Source organism: Canis aureus, chromosome 6 (assembly GCF_053574225.1).
Source record: "Canis aureus isolate CA01 chromosome 6, VMU_Caureus_v.1.0, whole genome shotgun sequence".
Taxonomy (NCBI): Eukaryota; Metazoa; Chordata; class Mammalia; order Carnivora; family Canidae; genus Canis; species Canis aureus.
In genome coordinates, this window is record NC_135616.1 from 78,925,886 (window position 1) to 78,946,789 (window position 20,904).

A 20,904-nucleotide genomic window follows, 5' to 3' on the forward strand; every position below is an offset into this window, starting at 1 on the left:
GAAAGCAGGGCCTCTGGCTCTGGTCCCATCACCAGGCAGTGACTCCAGCCATTTCTCCCACCTTCTCCCCACCTCAAGAACAATGGGTGATAACTGGATATACATGTGGGTACCTCCCAATTCCAACCAGGGCAGCTCCATCCTAGCTGGAGGAGATACTGGGTCGGGGCTGGGGAGTGGGGAGGGCGGGGAGGGCAGAGGCCCAGGACGGCAGACACCAGCCTATGGGGAGTCTGGCCCCACTGCGGCCCTGCGGTCTGCCTTCCCGTGGTGCTCACCTTGAGCTTGAAGTCGTCGTGGCTGGTGGAACCTTTCATGGTGAAGGACTGGGAGAAGCTAAAGAAGAAGCAGAGGGAGTTCAGGATGCTGAGAGCCTGGGCCCTGGCTCCTCGAGCCTTACACTCGTGGGTTCCACAGAGCCCCCAAACCTAGGCTTAGCTCTGGAACCCCATGCTCCCCCCCCGCCGGGCCCTGGCCCCAGGTTCATGCTGTAAGCTGACCTCTCGCTCTCGACTTGGACACTCACCTCCCCTCGGAGAACTCGGAGATCTCCTCATCGGTGCTGGCATAGCCATTCTCTGTGGGAGGCAGGAGGGAGGAGGGTTGAGAGGGTCCAACAGAGCGAAGGGAGAGGGGACGGCCTCCCTCCCACATCTCACCCACGGGGACTGGATGGGGGCTCTGAGGGGGTCCTGGGGAGGTGAGGGTCCCCCTAGGGTGGGAGCTGGGAAGCCTGGGAGGAGCCAGGAGCTCCGAGGCATAGGCCACAGGCGCCATACCCTGCTGCACGTTGTAGATGAGGGCCTGCAGCTCAGGGTGTGCCTCCGCCTTCTCTCGCAGGGCATCCAGGAGCAGGTGGTTCTGGGAGGAACCCGCTATGTCTGTCTGCCTCAGCCGCCCCTCCAGCAGCCGGATCTGGGCCTCCTTCTGTGCCACTTGTAGCCCCTGAGGGCAGGGAGCCAGGCCTGGGGTTACCCTCCCCAGCCTGGGACTGTAGGCACCCTCATCACCAGCCTCCACATCCTGCGCCCAAGACACTACAGAGGGGGGGCCCTCCTGTACATCACCCTCGCACCCACCCCAGGGTGGCAGAGGATGGAGGCGCCTGTGAGCCTGGGACTGCACCCCTGCCCCCCCCACCCCTCGCCGGAGGTGAGCAGCTGGCCCACCTTGTCGATGGATGCCTTGAGGAAGTTGTCCAGCAGGAGGCGGGCTTCGGCCAGGGAGCAGGAGCTGATGACCACTGATGTGTCCGTGGAGTCCAGCTCCTCCTAGGACGGAGAGGCAGAGACCCTGTCACTGAGGCTGCCCCCGGCCCGCATCTCTCCTGCCTCCGCCCAGGCCAGGCCCGCTGGGCACCTTGGTCTCCTCCAGCTGCACGATGGTGGCCTGGCAGTCGGTGATGCTGTCGTTGATATAGTCTATGTTGGCCGCCAGCACCTCGATCTCCTCTGCCAGCTCCTGCAGCCCCTTCTCCTCCTCCGGGCTCTCGGCCTGCAGCCGCTCCCGCTTCCTCCGCAGCGCCTCCTGCAGGAGGAACAGCTCCTCCCTTTTCTGCAGGGGAGGGTGAGGGAGAGGCCTCAGGTGGCTGCCCAGCCCTGCCCACGGCTCCCCTCGGGCCGGGTCCCCCCCCTCACCACCACGCCTCGGGATTCCAGAACGGACACGAGGAGCCGGGTGGAAAGTAGATGAGGCGGTCTGAGGAGCCAGAGAAGGCAGGAGGGCCAGAGAACCGGCCGAGTGGAGATGGGACGGAGGCGCAGGCGGGAGCCCTGGGCTCCTCGCGGCCAGGCCCACCTTGATGAGCCGCTCCATGTCAGCCTCTAGGTTGACGATGGTCATCCTCTGCATGACGATGTCAATGATCCTCCGCTCCAGGGACTGCCACTTGAGCCTTGCAGCCTTACTGAAGCTCTGGCTCGCCCCCTTCTTCTGGAACTTCTTTCTGGGAGACAGAGGCAAAGGGAATTGGTTGGGAGCACTCCCTTTTGTAAACGTTCTTTTCAGGTTTTCCGTATGTATTTTGTAACTAAACACTGTTAATAAAACACGTTCTTTTGGGGGAAACGCATTTTAAAAATCATTTTATTAACGTTTTTCATCACGATAAGTGTTCTCTTCAGTCCCCATTCCCTGTGTCCCTCATCGCCCCTGCCCACCTGGTTAGGACCACCCTCCACCCTCGCACCTGTCCCCAACCCCGGAGCTGATGGCCACGGGGACCCTTCACAGGACCACACTTGCCCTGCACTCGCCTCTCCCCGGTCCCGCCGCCAGGGCCCCACGCCTTCTGCCCACACCGGCCTCACCTGGCAGGACGGGTGCCGTTGACAGCAGGCGCAGGGTGGTCCCCCAGGAAGTGGTTGATTTTGCGGTTCCACTGGCGCACGATGCTGGAGACAGAGCGGGCCCCTGATTCGGCCTCAGAGGAGGTGGTACTGGCCGACACCTCGGCCCCGGAGTCCAGCATGGGTGGCTTCCGTCCCGTTCGCCCGGCCACCCGCTCGGACATGGGCTTGGCCAGGCGCCTCAGCGCTGAGACCTAGGCCCAAGGAGAGGAACCCAGTGAGCAGGGTGCCTGGAACCCATGAAAGGGCCCCAGTTGGGGGGTGCCAAGATAGGGCGAGCACAGGGGCTGCTCCGTCCTGGCCCGAGCTTGGGCCTGGGCAAGAGTCAGGGGTTCCCTGTTTGATGTGAAACGAACACAAGACACTTCCTCCACCTTCTTAATTAAGATCTCAGGCCTCTGGGACAGGAGCCTGCAGCCTGGCCCAGGCCTCGGCCCTGCAACAGGCCTCACGCACGCTCTGCTCCGCTGCGTGCAGAGAGCAGGGACAGCCAGAGCCACCGGCGGGACTTGCTCCCTCCCGGCCCCAGGGGAACTCAGGACGGCGCAGGGTCTCATCACCTCCTGGGTCTTCCTCCTCAGGACCATTTCCTGCTGCCGTTTCTGGGACTCCAAGGCTCGGATCTGGAACTGCGGGTGAGAGAAGGGGGTGGGGGTCCACGTTTAGGCCCCTTAGGCCCCATGGCCTGGTCCGCCCAGCTCTGGAGGCGAGAGCCTGGCTTTGGGGCTGATTCTCGCTTGAGCAGCCAAAACTTATTGATAAGATGGGAGCCTGAGTCTGGGTCCCTTTCCCGGAGGTCGGGGTGCAGGGCGTGCCCTCAGCCTCTTGTCCACGCCACGCGTGGCTCTGGCTACCTGTGACCTGGGCGAGGTCCTGCCTCTCTGGGGCTCGAGGGCCCCCCGGCCCAACACTAGAGGGGGTGGACTGGAGGCCTGCCGTGTTGTGCCCTTCCGGGCCCTGCTGCAAGTGTGACTGTCACCGCTATGGTCGTGGGACCCAGGGCCCGTCAGGGCTGCCCCTCACCTCCTGTCGCCGCTGTTCCTTCTTGAGCTGAGCAATCTCCCGGTTCCTCTTGGTCTCCACCAGCCGCCGTCGCTGCTGCTCCTCACGCATCTGCTTCATCAGGGCCACCTGGGAGGGGCGGGGTGGTGGGGGTGAGGCGGGGCCCACACCGCCGGGGAGGGCCTGGCTGGGAGGACGTGGAGCAGCACTGGCGTGGGGTTCAGGGTCTGCCCCTACTCCTGCGCGGGACTTGAGCTGCACCCCACCGACCTGGGCACCCGGATGGGGAAGGGGGGCCTCGCTGCTGGCCCGGCTGAGCAGGTGTGACCACTTGGTAAACCCTGCAGCTCGCTCGCGCACATCACGGCCCCTGGTGGCCCTTTCCCAGAGCCACCGTCCTGTCCTGGGTGTGGCCATTCGAGGACCAGCCCGGGTTCGCGGGAGGCAGGTTATCCTGCCTGGGTGGAGCGCTTTTCTCTGCCACGGACAGCTGAGCGGACAGCTGAGCGCCAGGCAGGGCTGAGGGGACGGTCAAAGCCACATTCCAGGGCCAGGCTCACGGGACAACGGTGTAAGCCACCACCGCGTATCGAGAACTTGCTCTACGCCAGGCAGCGCTCTTGTGACAGTCATGGGTGGGGAGGCACGGCTGTTCTCGTTTTATAAACAAGGAAAGGAACCTCCGGGAGACAAACGACTTGAGAGTCACAAAGCTGGTTGGTGAACGGTCAGAATTTTGGCCCAGGTCATTTTGCCCCCAAATCTAGCTCTTACTATAGCCCTAAGATGCCAGCTGGCTGGCCCAGAGCAAAGCCAGTGGTGAAGCGTGGAGAGCCCGGAAGCTGGGGTGGGCAGAGCTGTGGCAGGTGCACAGAAACACCAGCAGCGTGGCCGGAGACACCCAACCCGACAGACAGCCGCGCACCCGGGGCCCTGTGTCTGCCCCTCCTCCGGCCACGTCCTGGTGCCCAGAGCGTGACAGTGCAACGTACGCAGCAGGGCCTCAGACACTTCCCAAGTGACAGGGAAATGAGAGTCACGCGGAGGTCGGTCCTTCCCCGGCCACTGGGCCTCAGACGCGACCAGGAATGTCACCAGCCTGCGCTGCCCTGAGGACAGTCTTGAGACGATGCAGCCTGGGAGGGAGGGAGGCTCTAAGAGGGTCGGGGGCTGGTGGGGAGGGCTCCTCTCTCCGAGCACAGGCTCTGCAGGGGTGAGTCTACAGAGAAGAGGAGGGCTTGCCGCTGCCGGGTCTTCAGGGTCCCGAATGCGTGTTTTCCCAAAGGCCTGGCAACGAGCGCAGCCGCCCAAGCCTGAGCCGAGAACCGCGGCCTGCTAGAAGCTGCGGGCGAACCTGAGACGTGGTACCTGCTGGGGCCAGGCTGGGGCCAGGCTGGGGCCAGGGGTCAGAGGCTCCCGGGGAGGAGTGGTGTCCCCCTGGATGGGGGGGGCCATCCGCCCAACTTTGTGTGCCTCACGTTCCCATGCACAAAGCAGGGAGACGAACAGGACCTGCTACGCTCACGCACGTTAGGCAACCAGCCTAGAGCCCGGCGCAGTGAGCATCCCTATGGTGCTAACTGCGGGTATCACTGCCTAGGCAAAGGCTGCCCCCACCGGGCCCCATAGCTACCCGGGGTCCCACCACAGAGCGCGGGGGTGAGAGCGGCCCTGGAGCTCCTCAGCTGGCTTCCCCCAGACCAGGCCCCGGCTCAGAGCACAACGTCCGGGCCCAGGACAGGCTGAGTCACACCACGCGGCTGTGTGTCAAGAAGACCGTCCTTGCTCGCTGTGATGATTATTTTTTAACACGGTGAGTGGGTTCTAAGAGGACATCGCACGGCCGCCCTTGGCCCCTACCTTGGCCTTCTTCATCTCGGCCACCTCGGCCTGCAACTTCTTCAGCTCCCTCTCGTAGCGGGACTGGTTTTTGAGCAGCCTCGCGTGCTCCTTCTGCGCAGCCTGCAGCTTCTGCAGGTCCCGATTCATCTCCCGCAAGCGCTTCTCGTAATCCGCCTTGATCTTGTTGGCCTTCTCCTCCGTGTAGCACTCCATGGTGCCTGCGGGCGGCAACAGGTGCCTGTCAGCCCTGAGCACCCCCAGACGCTCCGGCTCAGAGGGGGGGTGGTGGGAAGCAGGCGCCTGGCTTCTAGTGTCACTGCAGGCCTTGGGGCAAGTCACAGCCCTCTGCGTGCCCGTTTCTTATTATGCAATGAGTGGCAGAGTGGAAGATGCCGAGCTCCCTGCTCCGACATCCTAGTGGACCTAGACGGGGTGTTTTTATCTCAAGGTCTCTGGGCCCCCCAGGCACCAGCTTCCTACGAGGGTCCCGTGGGTCACTCCTGCTGGCTCGGTTCTGATCCATGACTGGAGGAGGAAAGGACCAGGCCGGGGGTGGGGTGGTGGGGGGAGGAAAGAGCTAGTAAGAAGGCAGTGAGGCGCGCCAGAGCAGAAGCAATACACTGTTCTCTGTCCTTGACCTTTGCTGCCCGAAATGCCAACAGGTGTCTCCATGGAGACGCGTAGCAGACATTTCCGGCTTAACAGGCACAAAACCAGACTCCCAATCTCTGTCGCCGCCCTCAGCCCAGCAGGCTTCCCCATCTCTGCAGACGTCACCACCACCCTTCCAGAACCTTGAAGTCTAGAGACATCCTCGGCTCCCCTTGTATCCTCCACCCCATCGATAAAAACTTTTGTCTCTACCTTCAAAGTGTTCCAGAACGGGGACAACTCCCCACCACCTCCAGTCTTATCCTCGTTCACTAGGATCTGTTGTTTTCTTTCTTTCTTTCTTTTTTTTAAGATTTTATTCATTTATTCATGACAGACTGAGAGAGAGGCAGAGACACAGGCAGAGAGAGAAGCAGGCTCCCTGCAGGGAGCCGACGTGGGACTCGATCCCCGGGCCCCTGGATCACACCCTGGGCCGAAGGCGGCGCCAAACCACTGGGCCACCTGGGGTTGCCCTGTTCTTTTCTTTTAAATTCTTTTTCCTAATGATTCACCAGGATCTCTACTGACAGGTTCCTAACCGGCCTCAAGCCACCACTTTCGTTCCCCCAGCAGCCCCCAATGCTCCCCATGTGCTTTTAAAACCTACATCACCTGGGCAGCCTGGATGGCTCGGCGGTTTAGCGCGGCCTTCAGCCCGGGGCATGATCCTGGGGTCCCGGGATCGAGTCCCACATCGGGCTCCCTGTGTGGAGCCTGCTTCTCCCTCTGCCTGTGTCTCTGCCTCTCTCTGTGTGTGTCTCTCATGAATAAATAAATAAAATCTTTAAATAAATAAACTCCAATCCTCTCCCCACCATGCCCTGTCCTCCTTCCCTGTTCTGTTTTTTTCTTTTCATGCTACTTATCACCATTGGGCACATTACAGATTCTGCTTATGTATCTTACTTATGTCCATCTCTCCCCACCAGAAGGAGGCAGGGATTTGCTCCCCCACCTCCTCGAGCACCTACGATAACGTCCGCTCTGTGAGATGGAGTCAACAAATGTCTGCTGAGTAAGCGAAGGATCGAATCGGTCCTCGAACGCGTGTGCTCAGAGCAGTGTGAAGACGATAGAATGTGACAAGTCAGGTTGTAAATGGGTTTCAAGGAAAATGCAGGAAAATGCTCAAGGGACTGAATGCAGGAAAAAATCAAAAGCTGCGGAGGGTGGTGCCCATGTGCCTAAGGAAATAAAGGGCTCTGATGAAATAACGTGAATAATAAATGTAAGATTTGGTGTAGAAGTAGACTTAGACACAAGGCCTCGTTGACAGTGGGTCAAAGGGCCCCAGCCCGTGCCCAGAAGCCTGGGGTAGGTCCCAAAGGTGCTAGCTGCTGGGCAGGGCCTGCAGGAGGGGCCTCCCCGGAGGGGCCTCGGGGGAAGGTGAGGGTGGGGGTGGGGGGGAGCTCACTGAGGTTCTGCAGCACCCGGTCGCGCTCCAGCTGCGTGTCTCGGATCTTGTTCTGCAGCAGGATCAGCTTCTCCTCATACTGGTGTTTGAGAGTCTGCAGCCGCCGCTGGCTGTTCTCCAGCTCATCAATCAGCTTCTGCTTGATCTCGATCTCGCACGTCAGGTCGGCCAGGTCTGCCTGGAAGTTCACCTCTGGGGGTGGGGGTGGCGGTGGGGGTGGGGGGCGCAGAGACAGGCTTAGTCCAGGGCCACAGGCTCAGGGCAGGGTGGGGCTGCTGGGGGCTTCCCTGCGGTGAGCCGTGACCGGTCAGTGACCAGAGGCTGCGGGAAATGGTACATCCCAGGGTAGGTAAGGGCTGCCAGGCAGGGGGACACGTTAGAAATGCAAGACAGGGAAGGGGGTTCTGGGTACCCCAGCAGCCCCACCGCACCAGAGCCACAGAGGCCAACGTCTACGTGTCCTAGATGGCACAGGACCCAGGCCGGGTGAGGAGGGCGGCGAGGCAGCAATGGCAGCAGGGCACACTGACCCTCCGCCCTGACGGCAGGTGTCCCCATTTGGAGGAGTGGGTGTCGGCTCCGGCCAGACCTGCATTCAAGGCCTGGCTCTGCATCGGCCACGCTGGGGAAAGTCCCTAGACTTCCCTGAGCTTGGGGGAGCTCTGGGCACCTCTGCACAGGGTCGTGGGGAGACCTGGAGGCCCCAGGCCGTGTGGAGGACAGCTCAGCAGCGCCTAGCGGATAACGAGCGCCCCCACCCCTATCGCTGCTACTGTGATTCGTGCAGGGGTCAGGTCTGGAGTTCCAGGCCCTGGATGTGCACATTCACCCTCGCCCACGGGCACCTGGCTCAGCGCCTTCTACCTGGAGGGTCTGCAGAGTCTCTCTGAGCCTTGTGCGAAACGAAAGCCCGCCCTGAGCACCTGTCGCTGGGCGTGTCACCCCCCCGCCCCCCCGCCCCAGCCTGGCACACGCACCCTTCTCGTCAGGGTCCGAGTCCGAGTCCACCAGGCTCTCCTCACTGCCCGAGTCCTCGTCTTCGTCCTCACGCCCCTCCTCCTCCTCACAGCCACTCTCGTCTCGCTCCTCCTCCTCCTGGGCACCAAGCAGCATTAGGGGTGGGTGGGCCTCGCTCAGCCTGGGCCTGGCCTCGGGGGAGAGCCCAGAAGTGGAGGGCGTCTGGACTGGGCCTCAGGGTGTCAAGCGGGCGGGGAGTGGGGCAGACCGCGGTCGGCGCCCCTTGCGCCCACCCCCAGTCCCGAAAGAGTGCCGCCTGCTGCCCCGACAGCCTGGGCAGGGCCCCTCAGGGACAGCCCCCCCCCCCAGCCTCGCCCATTCGGGATGAAGTGGGAAACAGGGGAGATCGCCGCAGCCGCCTCCCCCCGTCGGCCCTACGGGGAGCCCGGGGACCACTCAACCGGAGGCAGACCCAGCCGTGCCCCTGCTCTGCCCCTGCTCTGGCCCTGCTCTGCCCCCGAGGGGAGGGCACAGGCGCGGTCCTCACCTCCTCAGCCTCGTTCTCGTCCGTCTCCTCACTGTTTTCCTGTTGCAGTTTCGCCCTCTTTTTGAAGGCCTCCTTCTCGGGGCTGCCCAGGGGGAAGGGTAGGCCAGGTCAGCCTGGAGCGCGAGGCAGGGGGCGGTGGGGCTCGACGGAGGAGGGGGCCGGGGACTGCGCAGAGAATCCTCTGGTCCTCTCCACGCCCATCCCTTAGCCCTGGGTCAGCCCGTCCCTCCCTGGGGGAAGGCGCAGCGTTGAAGGTGGCTGGCTCCCGCCCAGGAGGCTGAGCGGAGGCGCTCGGTGCGCTCCCAAGTGGCCCCCAAGTGGCCCCGGGCAGCGCCGCCCAGCGCGGGAGGCGGCGCGCTGCTGGGACCCCCACCCGGCCCTGGGCGCACTCGCTCACCTCTTTCTCCGCTGCCTGACCTCCTTCTTCTTGAGCCGCTCCAGGTCCTGCTTGGCCCGGCGGATCACGTCCGAGGCGTCCTCCATGGAGCTGGCCGGGCTGCCCCCGAAGGCCGCGGCAGCCGGAGACGCGCCCAGGGAGTAGGGGCTCCGCGCCGAGGCCCGGGACAGGCTGCGGCGCAGGGACTCATTCATGGCCTCGCTCTCCAGGAGCTTCGTCCTGCACGGGGGAGCCAGTGTTGGGGGGACGGCCCTCGGCCCCCCAGGCCCCGCACGCGCCCAGCCGGGGGCTCACTCACCGCAGCTCCTCGATCTCCCGGATGTAGTTCTGGATCAGAGCGCCAATGGCTTCGTTGCCATCACCTGGAGAGGGAAGGCGGCGGAGAGGACAACACGGAGGCTCAGGGACGCTAAGCTCTGCGGCTCGGAACTGGTGGTCTCGTACCACGGCCTCCCAGAGGGGAGCACATGGGGGTGCCTGGGGGGCTCAGTTGGGAAGCGGCCGCCTTGGGCTCAGGTCGTGACCTCAGGGCCTGGGCTGGAGCCCCACATCCGGCTCCCTGCTCAGCGGGGAGCCTGCTTCTCCCCTTCCCTCCCCTGTCTTGTACACATCCTCTCTCTCTCTCAAATAAGTAAATAAATTATTTTATTTTATTTTTTTAAAGATTTTATTTGTTTGTTTATTCATGAGAGGCAGAGACACAGGCAGAGGAGAAGCAGGCTCCCTGCAGGGAGCCCGACGTGGGACTCAATCCCGGGTCCCCAGGATCAGGCCCTGGGCCGAAGGCAGTGCTAACCCACTGAGCCCCCCGGCCTGTCCCAAATAAATTATTTTAATAAAAAAAAGAGGGGATGGGGATCCCTGGGTGGCTCAGTGGTTTAGCGCCTGCCTTTGGCCCAGGGTGCGATCCTGGAGTCCCGGGATCGAGTCCCGCGTCCGGCTCCTTGAATGGAGCCTGCTTCTCCCTCCTCCTGTGTCTCTGCCTCTCTCTCTCTCTCTCTCTCTCTCCACGTCTATCATGAATGAATGAATGAATGAATAAATAAATAAATAAATAAATAAATAAATAAAAAATCTTAAAAATAAAACAAAGAGGGGAGCACACATGGGCCTTTCCCTGAAAGGAATCTACATCAAGCAAACATTCGTCCATGTGACAGGTATACGTAAGCACTGGCGGTGACAGCAGGATATCGGAGACAACAAAGCCCAGCCAGGGAGGGCTGGGAGCCGTGTTCACCGTCGTCACCGAGGGAACCCTCTGCAGTTTGCAAGAATGGAGTAGATTTCTACGTTTTCATGATGGAAGGACCTCCAAGGCATAATGCCAAGTGACAGTGGGAAGTCATAGGACAATACGTATCATCTCATACGCAGAAAAACAAAGGGCAGCATGTACTCACACACGTGTGCGTACGTACATATGAACACACATTCACGCACTCACACTTGGAGCAAAGGTACCGACAAAGGTGTGGGAAATGTGCACGGGGCTACTTCTCAGTATGGAGGACGTGGAGCAGAGAGTTTAGCGAGAGGGCTCTTTAACCTTTATGGTATGCGTGCACATTAAGCAAGGAGGATGCATCATTTATTGCTTGTGGTCATAAAAAAATGTTTAAAATCAATTGGGGGGGCACCTGGGTGGCTCAGTCAGTTAAGCATCTGACCCCTGATTCTGGCTCAGGTCATGACCTCAGGCTTAGTGGGGAGTCTGCTTCAGATTCTCTTTCTTCCTCTCGCTCTGCCGTACCCCCCACCCCAAAATAAATAAATCTTAAAAAAAAAATCAATTGGAAAAAATTCATAAATGCATTGACCTGTGAACTGATTGGCTGGCCCACCCAGCTTGCCTAATATCCTAGGGTGGGTATGGGGCGGCGGGGGGTCCCCAGCTGGCCCGGTGCACCCCGACTCACCGGCCTTGGCCAGGAGCAGGTTGGCTTCCTGGCTCATGAGATGAGTGACGCGGTTGTTGATGGCGTCAATGGCCTCCTGCATGGCCTTCACCCGCAGGCGCAGCGCCCCGTTCTCCTTCTGCAGCATGGCATTCTCCCGGAACAGGTCGCTGTAGCCCTCGGCACCATCCTCCCCGATCACCCTCTTGCCCTGGGAGGAGGGGCGGGCAGGGGGCAGTCAGGTGCCAGAGCTCACGGTGTGTGTGGGGGTTAACGATGCACCTAGCAGCACCGCCGGTCTCCCCCCGACTCCACGACTTCTAGAACACGGCACCTGTCTCCCAGGGCTCTCCCTGACAACCCAAAGTCCAAGTTTTATGACCAGCCATTCCAAGCCTCCCCCAACCCTACCTTCCCCTACCTTCCCACCACCCACCTTCATACTGCCATGAGTGTAACCCAAGGGCCAAAACCCTGCGGGCCCAGGGAGTCGGCACAAATGAGTAAACGAGCCTCAGTACGAGACAACAGGGAGTGGTGGGGACTGGAGCCAACAGAGTCCCAGACTGTCTAAAGGGGTCAGCAGCTCCGCCCTCCCCGGCCAACCTAGTGCTAATGTTGTTAGATCTTGAAATTCTTCGGGAAAGAAATTCCCTGACTTTCAGAAAGGGAGGCAGCTAAGTTTCATTCTTTTAGAACAAAGGGCAAGCCAAGCCCAATCCCACTCGTGCACCAGCTTCACACCTGGGGCCCCTAGCAGCCACCGCCCTTTGCCTTAGTCCTATGGAATTAGACTCTTCCCCAAGAAGCACCCCCGTTCCCCAGCTCCGCTCCTATGTGCACGGCTTGTTTGCGTCCCCGAATGCCTGCTCCGCTTGCTTTGGACGGTATCTCATTCATTTCTCAGGCTCCATATATAAGGCCCGCTCCTCCATGAGGCCCTCCCTGACTGAGCCCCGAGTGAATACGGCAGCTCTGTCCTCCGCCCTGCCCCGGCCATGCTGGCCCCACCAACTACTCTTCTTCTGCACCACAGTCTAGGGGTCTCGTGTGGCCCAGCGTAGCACATCCAGCACATGCGAAACAGGTGGAGCACCGGGCACCCACTCGTGCAGGAGAACACCCGCGTCCCCTCCTTCCCCTCAGGGCACCTTCCCCTCAGGGCACTGCGGGGCGATGCCCCCAGGTGGTGGGGAGGTGGGGGGAGGCGAGGGAGCTGCAGGAGGAGCGCCCCGGGGACGCGCTCACCGCCTTGTACTCCATCAGCTCCATCTGCAGGCGCGCGATCTCGGCCCGCAGCGCGCTGATCTGCTGGCTCGTCTTGTCCTGGTTCACCACCACCTTGTTCTTGATGTTGCGGGCCCGGTTGGCGTACTTGAGCGTGTTGAGCGTCTCCATGAAGTCCCGGTCGGAGGGGCTCACGCAGGCGATCATGATGGTCTGGCTGGGGGCGGGGGGGCGGCGGCAGGGGGTGAGGCTCTCGAGGGGCACAGCCAAGCCCCCGCAGGCGTCGCTCTGGGCGGAGCTGCTGCTCCCCCCATTCCCCTCCGGCCTTAATGCCCGGGGGAGCTGGGCACCCCAGGACACGGCCCCCGGCCCCCTGGCCCTGGGGTGCCTCCCGACAGCGGTAACCCACAGACATGTCCCAGCTCTGTATCTCCTGAGCGGCTCCCCCCCACTACCCCATTTGGCCTCTACGTCTCCCAGCGGTGCAGACAAGGGAACTGAGTCTGATCACACAGGCCGGAGGTCACGCGGCCTCTCAAGGCTCCAGCCTCCCAAGCCCACAGCCCGCAGCAGGAAGGCCTCCTCGTCCACAAGGCCCTCGTGAACCAAACCCTCACAGCAGGATCCTCCAGGAGGTTCCTGCCTCCCCTGTCCCACCCCCGGATATCGGCCTTAGGGTACCTGTTGCCCCCCAGCGAGTCCTGGAGGAGCCGAGTGAGCTTGGAGTCCCTGTAGGGCACGTGGACCACCTTCTTGCTCTGGTCCCCCAGGGCGCTGATCACGTTGCCCAAGGCCAGCTGTGGGAGACAGAGCCCGGGACTTGAGAGGCGCTCGCGGAGAGAGGGAGTCGGGACAAGACAGCCCCCGAGCCAATGGTTCCTGCCTCGATGACCCAGCAGCCCTCAAGCTCCCTGAGCGGGTTTACACGCAGATGTGATCATTTGGTGAAGCCAGGAAGCTGGGGGCAAGGGTGAGGGCAAAGGACCAGTGACCTAACAGCAGTGACACGCGGGGGCCCCGGCCGGCAGCCAGCAAGAGGCCCAAGGAGGACGGACCGCCGTGGGCCCATCGGGTCTGGCAAGGGTCTGAGACTGAGCTGGGCTGGCTGCCGGGGCTGGTGGCCCGCTGTGTGCCTACCAGGCCGCAGTTGATGGAGATGCCCTCCTTGGCCCGCTCGCCGGTGGCCCCCGTCCGCTTCAGCCGCTCGGAGCCAGCCAGGTCCACGAAGTGAAACTTGGCGGTGAGTGTCTCATACTCACTGGTGGGAGCGGTGCCCTCAGGAAGCCCAGTCACTGCCTCATTCACCTGCAGCAGAAGTTGGCATCTGACTCACCTGGCCCCCGGCCCGCCTCGCCCTGCCTCTGCTCTCAGCCCTTGTGCCTCAGTGATGCTGTCTGGGGGGATGCAGGCTGCAGGGCGCCTCTCCCCTGGCACGTGAGAGCACATGACAGTGCGCATCGCACTTGCACACGCCTGGTTCCCATTCAACCCTCCCAACCTAGAGGTTACCCCCATTGTACGGGTGGGGAACCGAGGCTTAAGAAAGAAGAAAAAGAAAAATCAACAAGTGGCAGAGGCAAACCCCACACCCAGATTTGCTAGCTTCAGATCCGTGGCTCCTGCCTCCTCTTGCCCTCCTGAGAAGCCCCCCCAGAAGCACTAGCTCCTGGGCCTCCGTGAGCTCCTTACTGGCTCGGGCTGGGTGCACACGCGCATCTGGCACACATGGATGGTGAAGATGGCGTGTGAGCGGGAGCTCTGCACGTTCATCTGGGTGCTGGCCGTGGTGCGGGACAGGGCCCCCTGCTTCAGGCACTGGATCAGCTGGGGAGGGAGGCACAGGTGAGGACACCGGACCGGCCACCGAGCCGCCCCTGCCTGCCCCGGACCTCCAGTAGGTGCTCACCTCCTCCTGGGAATTGATGAGGCGGGAGGTGACACCTGTGGTGTAGATGCCACCATTGCCATCCTCGTGGATCTTGATGTTGGACCTGCGGTGGCGGGCATCAGGGTCACGGGTGCTATCGAACAGGTCAAGGATCTCCTCATTGTAGAGCTGGGGGGCAGGCAGAAACAGCTGCTGGGTGCGTGTGGCACATGGCACGGGGCCCCAGGAGATGGAGGGGGCTTTCCCATGTTTATAAACCAGCTCCGTTCTGCAGATGTGGACACTGAGGACCCGCGAGGCGAATGTGCCGACCCTGGTCCCCTCGGGGTTCTGGATTCTAGGATCTCTCTCCTGAGCAGGAATGGGGGGCAGATGGGTCCTGGGCAGAACTATAGTGAGGTTGTGCTCCTACTCCCCAAGGAACCTGCGTTCAGCAGCTTTCATCTTGGCAGGGGACTGAGGACAGAAAGGGGACTAGATGTCGATGAGGATGATAGGACCATACTTAGGGCAGAAGCTATTATGTTCCTAAGCTGGGAAAAGATGAGGGAGGGGACAGTAGAGGCCGTGCCTTGATCCCATGGTCCCTAGGGGTTGAGGTGATGGAGTGAAAGAGGAAAGTGGCCAGGAGCGCCTGCCCGGGGGGGAACAGTCACTATTTCACATGGTTTCAGCCTTGGAGATTCTTGTGCTTGGAATCCAGGGCAGGGAAAGCTTCACCTGCTGAGGGGCTGGGATATTTCCCGGGCTGGGACCCAGGGGCTGGGGGCTGGGGGCTGGGGGGCTGGGAGGCTGGGGAGTGTCCTGGGGGGCTTGGGGCTGGGAGCTGGGGCGTGTGCTGGGGGGCTGGGGAGTGTGCTGGGGGCTGGGGGGCTGGGACCTGGGGCTGGGGGGCTGGGGTGTGTGCTGGGGGGGTCTGGGAGGCTGGGGAGTGTCCTGGGGGGCTGGGGGCTGGGGGGCTGCGGAGTGTGCTGGGGGACTGGGGGCCTGGGAGCTGGGGCTGAGGAGTGTGCTGGGGGAGGGGGAGGGCAGCTCCAGCGGTTGCCAGCAGGATCCTGTGGGGGAGGGGCGGGCTGCAGCCCTGACATCCGACATCCGAGGCTTTGATGCCTTAAAGGGACAGAAATACTCCACAGGAAGGGGAAGGGGAAACGGAAGGGACTGGTGCAGACGTGGGTGCCATGGTGTCTGTCTGTCTGTCTGCTTGCCTGTCGGGACAGGCATACTGGCATCATTTAACTCCTTGTGGTTCACCCTTTGGCATGAGTTTTCTAGGAACTGCCTTACTCTTTGGGGACGCCCATGGCAACAGGATAGAGAAAAGGAGAAAACAAAGAGATGGAAAAGCTTCTAGAGATACACAGCACTGGACGCGCACACCACACACTCCTACACATACACAGAGGCAGTCACTTTATCAGAAGCAAAAGTCCAGGCAGGACAAAGAAAAACTCTCAAGTCTAAAATACAGGGTCCCCGAAGGGAAAAGCAGCCACTCTGAGTGCCCAGGAGGGAGTAATAGTGGTGCTGTGGGCAGGGTGGGCCATGGAACACCTGGGAGAGGGCTGGAGCCACATCCTCCTCCAGAGGACAACCTGGGTCCAGTCAGAGCCCAGGGCAGCCCCATACCCGGCAAATGCCCCCGAGCCGGGACAGGGGGTGGCCTACAGGCTGGGGTTTCAGATGCTGAGAACTGAAGCCACCTGCTTCAAGAGTCCTAGAGGAGGAGCCTGGGAAGTCAGGCATTCGTGAGACGGATCCAGATGCACCTGTTTTCCTAGAGACCCTTCCGAGAGGTGCCTTGATAGGCCAAAGGGTCCCTCTTCTACCCCCGCAAAGTCCCCAGATGCCAAAATCCTGGCCTTGGCACACAGACATGCTCCCAGAGAGAGTCAGGACCAGTTGCAAGAAAAGAAAAGAAAAAAAAAGGCTCCTTCTGGAGGAACTCCCTGTGCTGACGTCAGGGGGTCAGGAAGGACGTCAGGGGGTCAGGAAGGACGTCGGCCAGAAGGGGATAGGACAGGCTGCTCTGAGGCTGGGGAGCACCCCGCAGAGGCCAGAGGATGGGCAAGACCCAGAGTTCTCACTGTGTGCCAGGCACATGCTTCCGTGCCAACTGCAGAAACCCGAAAGGAAACAGATACCACAGCCTTTGTGCAGAGGTGACATGACGTGGCCGAGGTCACCCGGCTAACGAGTGTCAGAGCTGACAATCCGTCAGGGTTTGAAGAGATCTTAACGGTCCTTGTTGACTCAGCCCTTCTCTCCAGAGTGTCCCACCAAGAGGTCTGCTAGTCTCGCCTGAATATTCCAGCAGCAGGACACTCGTCAGCTGCAGACGCTGCTATGGCTCCCCTAGGCCCATTCCACTGTCCAGGGACAAGCCCAACCTCCTGCCACCCCCCAACCCCCCCAAGGTCCCAGTACCTCTAGGAACTGAGCGCTGACTTTGAACTCAGGCCCAGCCACACCCTGCTCCTGTGCCCGCCGCTTGCGCTCAGCAATGCCCCCAAAGAGGTGTGCGATGGCCCTGGGAATGATGCCCTGCTCCTCCTCTGACGTCGCCGTGTCGAAGCCGGTGCCCATGGTGTATGTCTTCCCGGCCCCTGTCTGCATCGGCAGGGATGGAAGGCGGCTGTTAGCACCCTCCAGGGGGCACCAGCAAGGCCTGGACCCCGGGCCAGGCCCAATTCCCCTACCATTTGCCTCCCAGGCTGGGTCACCCGCCCCTCCCGGTCCCAAAGCCACACCCTGGAGAAGCCCCTGGGATGGACAGCCTCCCTGGGGTCACCAGCAGTGTGGCGGTGGTGGCAGTGGCACGCTCCACCTCAGGTGTTCCAAAGGGGCAGGCGCGCTCTCCTACCAGACGGGGAGACCAAGGCTGCAGGGCCATGGGGAGAGGCGGGCGGCCTACCTGCCCGTAGGCCAGCACTGTGGCATTGTAGCCCTCGAAGCAGCCCTCGATGAGCTTGCTCACGCAGGTCGAGTAGATCTGTTCCTGCCAGGTGTCCAGGTCGAAGACAAAGTCATAGGTGAAGGCCTTGTCCTTCCCCAGAAGGACCTGGGGCTCCCCAGGGGTGACAGAGGTGCAGATGTGACAGCCCTCAATCTTCTCCTTTGACAGTTGGGGCCGAATCCTGCTCGGGAGAGGACAGCCCTGGGTCAGACCCACGGCAGCTGCAGACCCTGCGGGCCAAACTTCCACTGCCTGCCCCCTCCCGCCCCCCCAAGCTGGAAAACAAGGAAAGCAGCTCAGGAGCCTCCCCAGAGGACCAAGGCAACTTTTGTAACGACACAATAATAATGACAACAGTAGTCCTAATATCTACTCCCCCAGACATTTATCGAGCAGTTACCAGCATCCATCAAGTGCCCCACCCATCGGCTGTGTCAAAAGTAGTTCACGCGGACGAATGCAGGTCCTCTTCACTGTGAATCTGTGGGGTACGTATTATTTGACTAACTTTACAGATGAGATAATGGAGGCCGAGAGAGTCACAGTGACTTGCTCGGGGTTGTAGTGTGGGACGTGACGGGGCCAGACCCAGGTCTGCTGTCAAAGCGCACGCTCCTGATAGCACGGAGAGCCCTAGAGGTCAGTGTCCCCAGATGGGGAAGAGAAGGCAGCTTGCCCCCTTCTGGGAGGTGAGGCCCAGGCCCCTGCCCCCCCAGCATCCTCCCACTGCAGAGCCCCCCTCAGATGCTGCAGCTCGGGGTCCTCCCTGGGACCCAGGGGGCCAGCCGCCCCCGGACCTGCCAGGCCTGGAGGGCAGGCACCTCTAGAAGGGGGGGGGGCTGCAGCCCAGATCCTGCTGGGCTCCCTTCCGAGGGGAAGAAAAGTGGCACCAGTGGGGGCCAACCACAGTAGGGCTACCTCCATCCAGCCACCCTTCTCCCTCCTCTAAGCAGCCGCAGCGGGGTCCCCATGGCAACCAAGTGTGCAGGGCGAGCATGCGCTGTGGGGACAGGAAAGCACTTCCCAACCGCCTGGGGGGGGGGCGGTAGGCGCTAAAGCTCCTGGGCTCCCGCAAGCCAGCCCTATGGGCCAGGCGCTCACAATGAGCTGCTTGTCGGGCTCCCTTCCCCAAAGCCAACATTTACCAAGAGAAGAAAAGAGCAAGGGGGCCCGGCCAGCATGCATCCAGGGCCCAGGGGCACCCAGCCACGGAGCCAGGGCCACCAAGTCGCCATCCTGTCCCTGTCTGGGGCTGCCCCAGCCCCCAAGGCCCACTCGGGGCTGCAGGCTGGCGGAGGTGCTCCCGAGCCCGTGGCCTGCGAGAGAGCGAGCTCAGGGGAGCCGAGCTGGGCGGGGTGTGGGGTGGCGAGCCTCACAGGCCACGGCCACGCCATACATGCCGGGTAGCCCGGGTTCCTTCAGGAGTGATTGCCCTCGGGTGTCAGCAGGTCCTCCAGGGCAGCGGCCCTCCCCAGCCAGGCTGACCGGAATGGAAGGGCAGCACCCCACCCCCCCACCCGCCCAGCTGGTGCAGGTCAGGGCGAACTCAGAACCCAGCTTCTCAGCGTCCCCGCCCCCTGCCCCCCGAGCTGGTTTCTGACCTGGAAGGGAGCCGCTGATCCTTGCTCACCCTCCCCGGACCTGCAGACCAGAACCTCGACCCGCCAGCAAGAGGGGTCGCGGCAAGCGGGCCACAGTCCTCCTACCTCGGCCACCAGCGCGGCAAGTGACACAAGGTCGCACTCGCAAATGTCAGGGAGGGCTAGGCACGGGCTACACCAGGTCCCGGCCGGCGGCTGCGCGAGTGGTGCCCTCCCTGCGTGTGGACGAGGCATGAGGTGGCGCCCGGGCCGCCACGGGCAGCAAGGGGAGTGTGTGCGCGGCCGCTGCGGCAGGAAGGCCGGGCTCGGGGGGCAAGAAGGGCTCCTCCAGCTGCAACCTGGGGGGCGGGGGCACCAGGGAGGAGGCTGGAGCTCTGGGCCTGTGGGGCCCAGGACCGCAGACGTACTGCCCGGAGAGTCCAGCGGCTCCCAGGTGAGCCAAGGGGCTGGCCCGGGCGGCGCTGGAGAGCTTCCAGCACTGCCGGCGAGCACCGACTCCGGAAGACACCCTCCCTACCATGTGGGCTGCTTGTGATAGGATTTCTGGATCCAATTCAAATACCATTTAATTACCCCAGGCAGATGGCAATGCTGGTGATTGGAGGAAATCGAATCAGGATCCCTGGAGACAGAGGGAACCCGGGAGGGGGAGCAGCAGCCCTGCCCGTCAGAGCCCATCAGTGAGAGGGGCAGCCTCTCCTTCAACAACCAGCCCCAAGAGCACGAGGGGGTCGGGGGCGGGGTGGGTGGGAGAGAGCTCACAGAAGAGCAGTCTGGGAGAGAGGATGTAGAAGAGGGGCTCCAGAGTTTTAGGGTCTGGTCAGGCATTCACCCTGGGCCCCTCGTCCTGGGATGTGAGACCCAGCGCATGTTGGCGCAGGGGTCCTCTGAGGTCAGAGGGAGCCAGCCAGGCCCGGGCTGGCCCATCCTAAGCATCGAGGTGTTTTCAGGGTACAGAGGGGTGAGCAACGTGACCCCGAGTTACGGGGAGCTGGGAAACAGAGGATGCGGGTTCAGGGAGAGTCACTAATTCCCAAAACAACGACCCGCACGAGGGGGAGAGTGTGAGTCCCTGGAAGGGGACTTGAATGAGTAACTAGAGGTAGAAGACAAAGAGAATTCAGGTTTCAGGTGTGCTTTCCATGTGCTAGCTGGGCCAGGTACCCGCCACAGACCTCACTAGGTGATGCAGCGAGCTAGGCACATCGATGCCCACTTTCCAGAGGAGAGAGCTGAGGCTTGGGGTGGTTAAGTCCCACGCACACAGTAAGTTCACGAAGGTCGGCCTCAGTTCCTGCTCCGCCCGGCCACGAAGCCTACAGGCTCTCCTGCTTCTCCCGCTACCTCCTGCCTGGGAAGCTCTCCATCCCCAAATCGACAGATAAGCTTCCTCCCACAAAACCACCATCGGAGCCAGGAAGGCGCCCTGGAAGGAATCCTGCTACATCTTCCTGCGTGTGTCCTGGGCCGGACACCCGGCTGGCCCTGCCCTGGGGCTTGCCATCCGGCAGGGGCAGGGAGCACAGTGTCCCAGCTATCCTGGGGCTCACTGCCCACCACATGCCGCCCAGTGCAGCCTTCAAACCCACACTCCACAGGTAGGGGACCAGACAGGCGACTTGATGTCGGGGCGGGTGGGGGGGCCCCTCAACGGACCTCTGCCCCCACCCTCTTCTGCTCCGTGAGCCACTGCTTCTCCCGTGTCCTCTAGATGATCTCTTCCCAGTGTTGACTTTCTAAGAACTGCATCACCTTCCCCTCCGGCAGCCTCCTCTCCTGGCCCCACCCGGGTGAGGTCACTTCTGTAGGCTGCCCTCCAAGCAGCAGCGGCCCAGACAGATTAGGGGAAGGAGATGGCTTCCTGCTTCCCGTTAACGTTAACGCAGAGCAGAGCGGCAGGGGGGCACCTGGGGGGGGAGCTCAGGAGTTGAGCATCTGCCTTGGGCTCAGGGCATGACCCCGGGGTCCCGGGATCGAGTCCCCGAGTCCCGAGTCCTGCATCAGGCTCCCCGCAGGGAGCCTGCTTCTCCCTCTGCCTGTATCTCTTCCTCTCTCTTCTGGGTCTCTCGTGGATACATAAATCTTTAAAAAAAAAAAAAAAAGCAAGGCAGCAGGGAGGGGAGCCACTCACAACCAGGTTTCTTTCTGGGGGCATGGGAGGCGGGGTCAGGGC

The 20,904-nt window shown here is 62.0% G+C and overlaps 1 protein-coding gene across 6 annotated transcripts in view; it reads right to left on the reverse strand.

Moving 5' to 3' along the window:
* KIF21B (kinesin family member 21B) overlaps positions 1 to 20,904 on the reverse strand; it is a 46,158-nt gene that overhangs the window by 15,665 nt on the left and 9,589 nt on the right. For all 6 annotated transcript variants that reach the window (XR_013382467.1, XR_013382466.1, XR_013382464.1 and 3 more), the window contains exons 2-24: positions 17,089 to 17,311; positions 16,602 to 16,784; positions 14,193 to 14,342; positions 13,976 to 14,110; positions 13,424 to 13,591; positions 12,968 to 13,083; positions 12,308 to 12,503; positions 11,081 to 11,270; positions 9,460 to 9,523; positions 9,162 to 9,380; positions 8,765 to 8,846; positions 8,238 to 8,355; positions 7,261 to 7,452; positions 5,211 to 5,410; positions 3,372 to 3,479; positions 2,909 to 2,977; positions 2,310 to 2,542; positions 1,798 to 1,945; positions 1,360 to 1,554; positions 1,170 to 1,271; positions 780 to 945; positions 527 to 578; positions 279 to 336 (exon numbers count right to left, since the gene is read on the reverse strand). Coding sequence is in view for 3 of the 6 variants with exons in the window: in XM_077902427.1 (XP_077758553.1) it covers positions 279 to 336; positions 527 to 578; positions 780 to 945; positions 1,170 to 1,271; positions 1,360 to 1,554; positions 1,798 to 1,945; positions 2,310 to 2,542; positions 2,909 to 2,977; positions 3,372 to 3,479; positions 5,211 to 5,410; positions 7,261 to 7,452; positions 8,238 to 8,355; positions 8,765 to 8,846; positions 9,162 to 9,380; positions 9,460 to 9,523; positions 11,081 to 11,270; positions 12,308 to 12,503; positions 12,968 to 13,083; positions 13,424 to 13,591; positions 13,976 to 14,110; positions 14,193 to 14,342; positions 16,602 to 16,784; positions 17,089 to 17,311 (3,367 nt within the window). In the remaining 3 variants the exon portion in view is untranslated. The remainder of the gene's footprint in view (positions 1 to 278; positions 337 to 526; positions 579 to 779; positions 946 to 1,169; positions 1,272 to 1,359; positions 1,555 to 1,797; positions 1,946 to 2,309; positions 2,543 to 2,908; positions 2,978 to 3,371; positions 3,480 to 5,210; positions 5,411 to 7,260; positions 7,453 to 8,237; positions 8,356 to 8,764; positions 8,847 to 9,161; positions 9,381 to 9,459; positions 9,524 to 11,080; positions 11,271 to 12,307; positions 12,504 to 12,967; positions 13,084 to 13,423; positions 13,592 to 13,975; positions 14,111 to 14,192; positions 14,343 to 16,601; positions 16,785 to 17,088; positions 17,312 to 20,904) is intronic.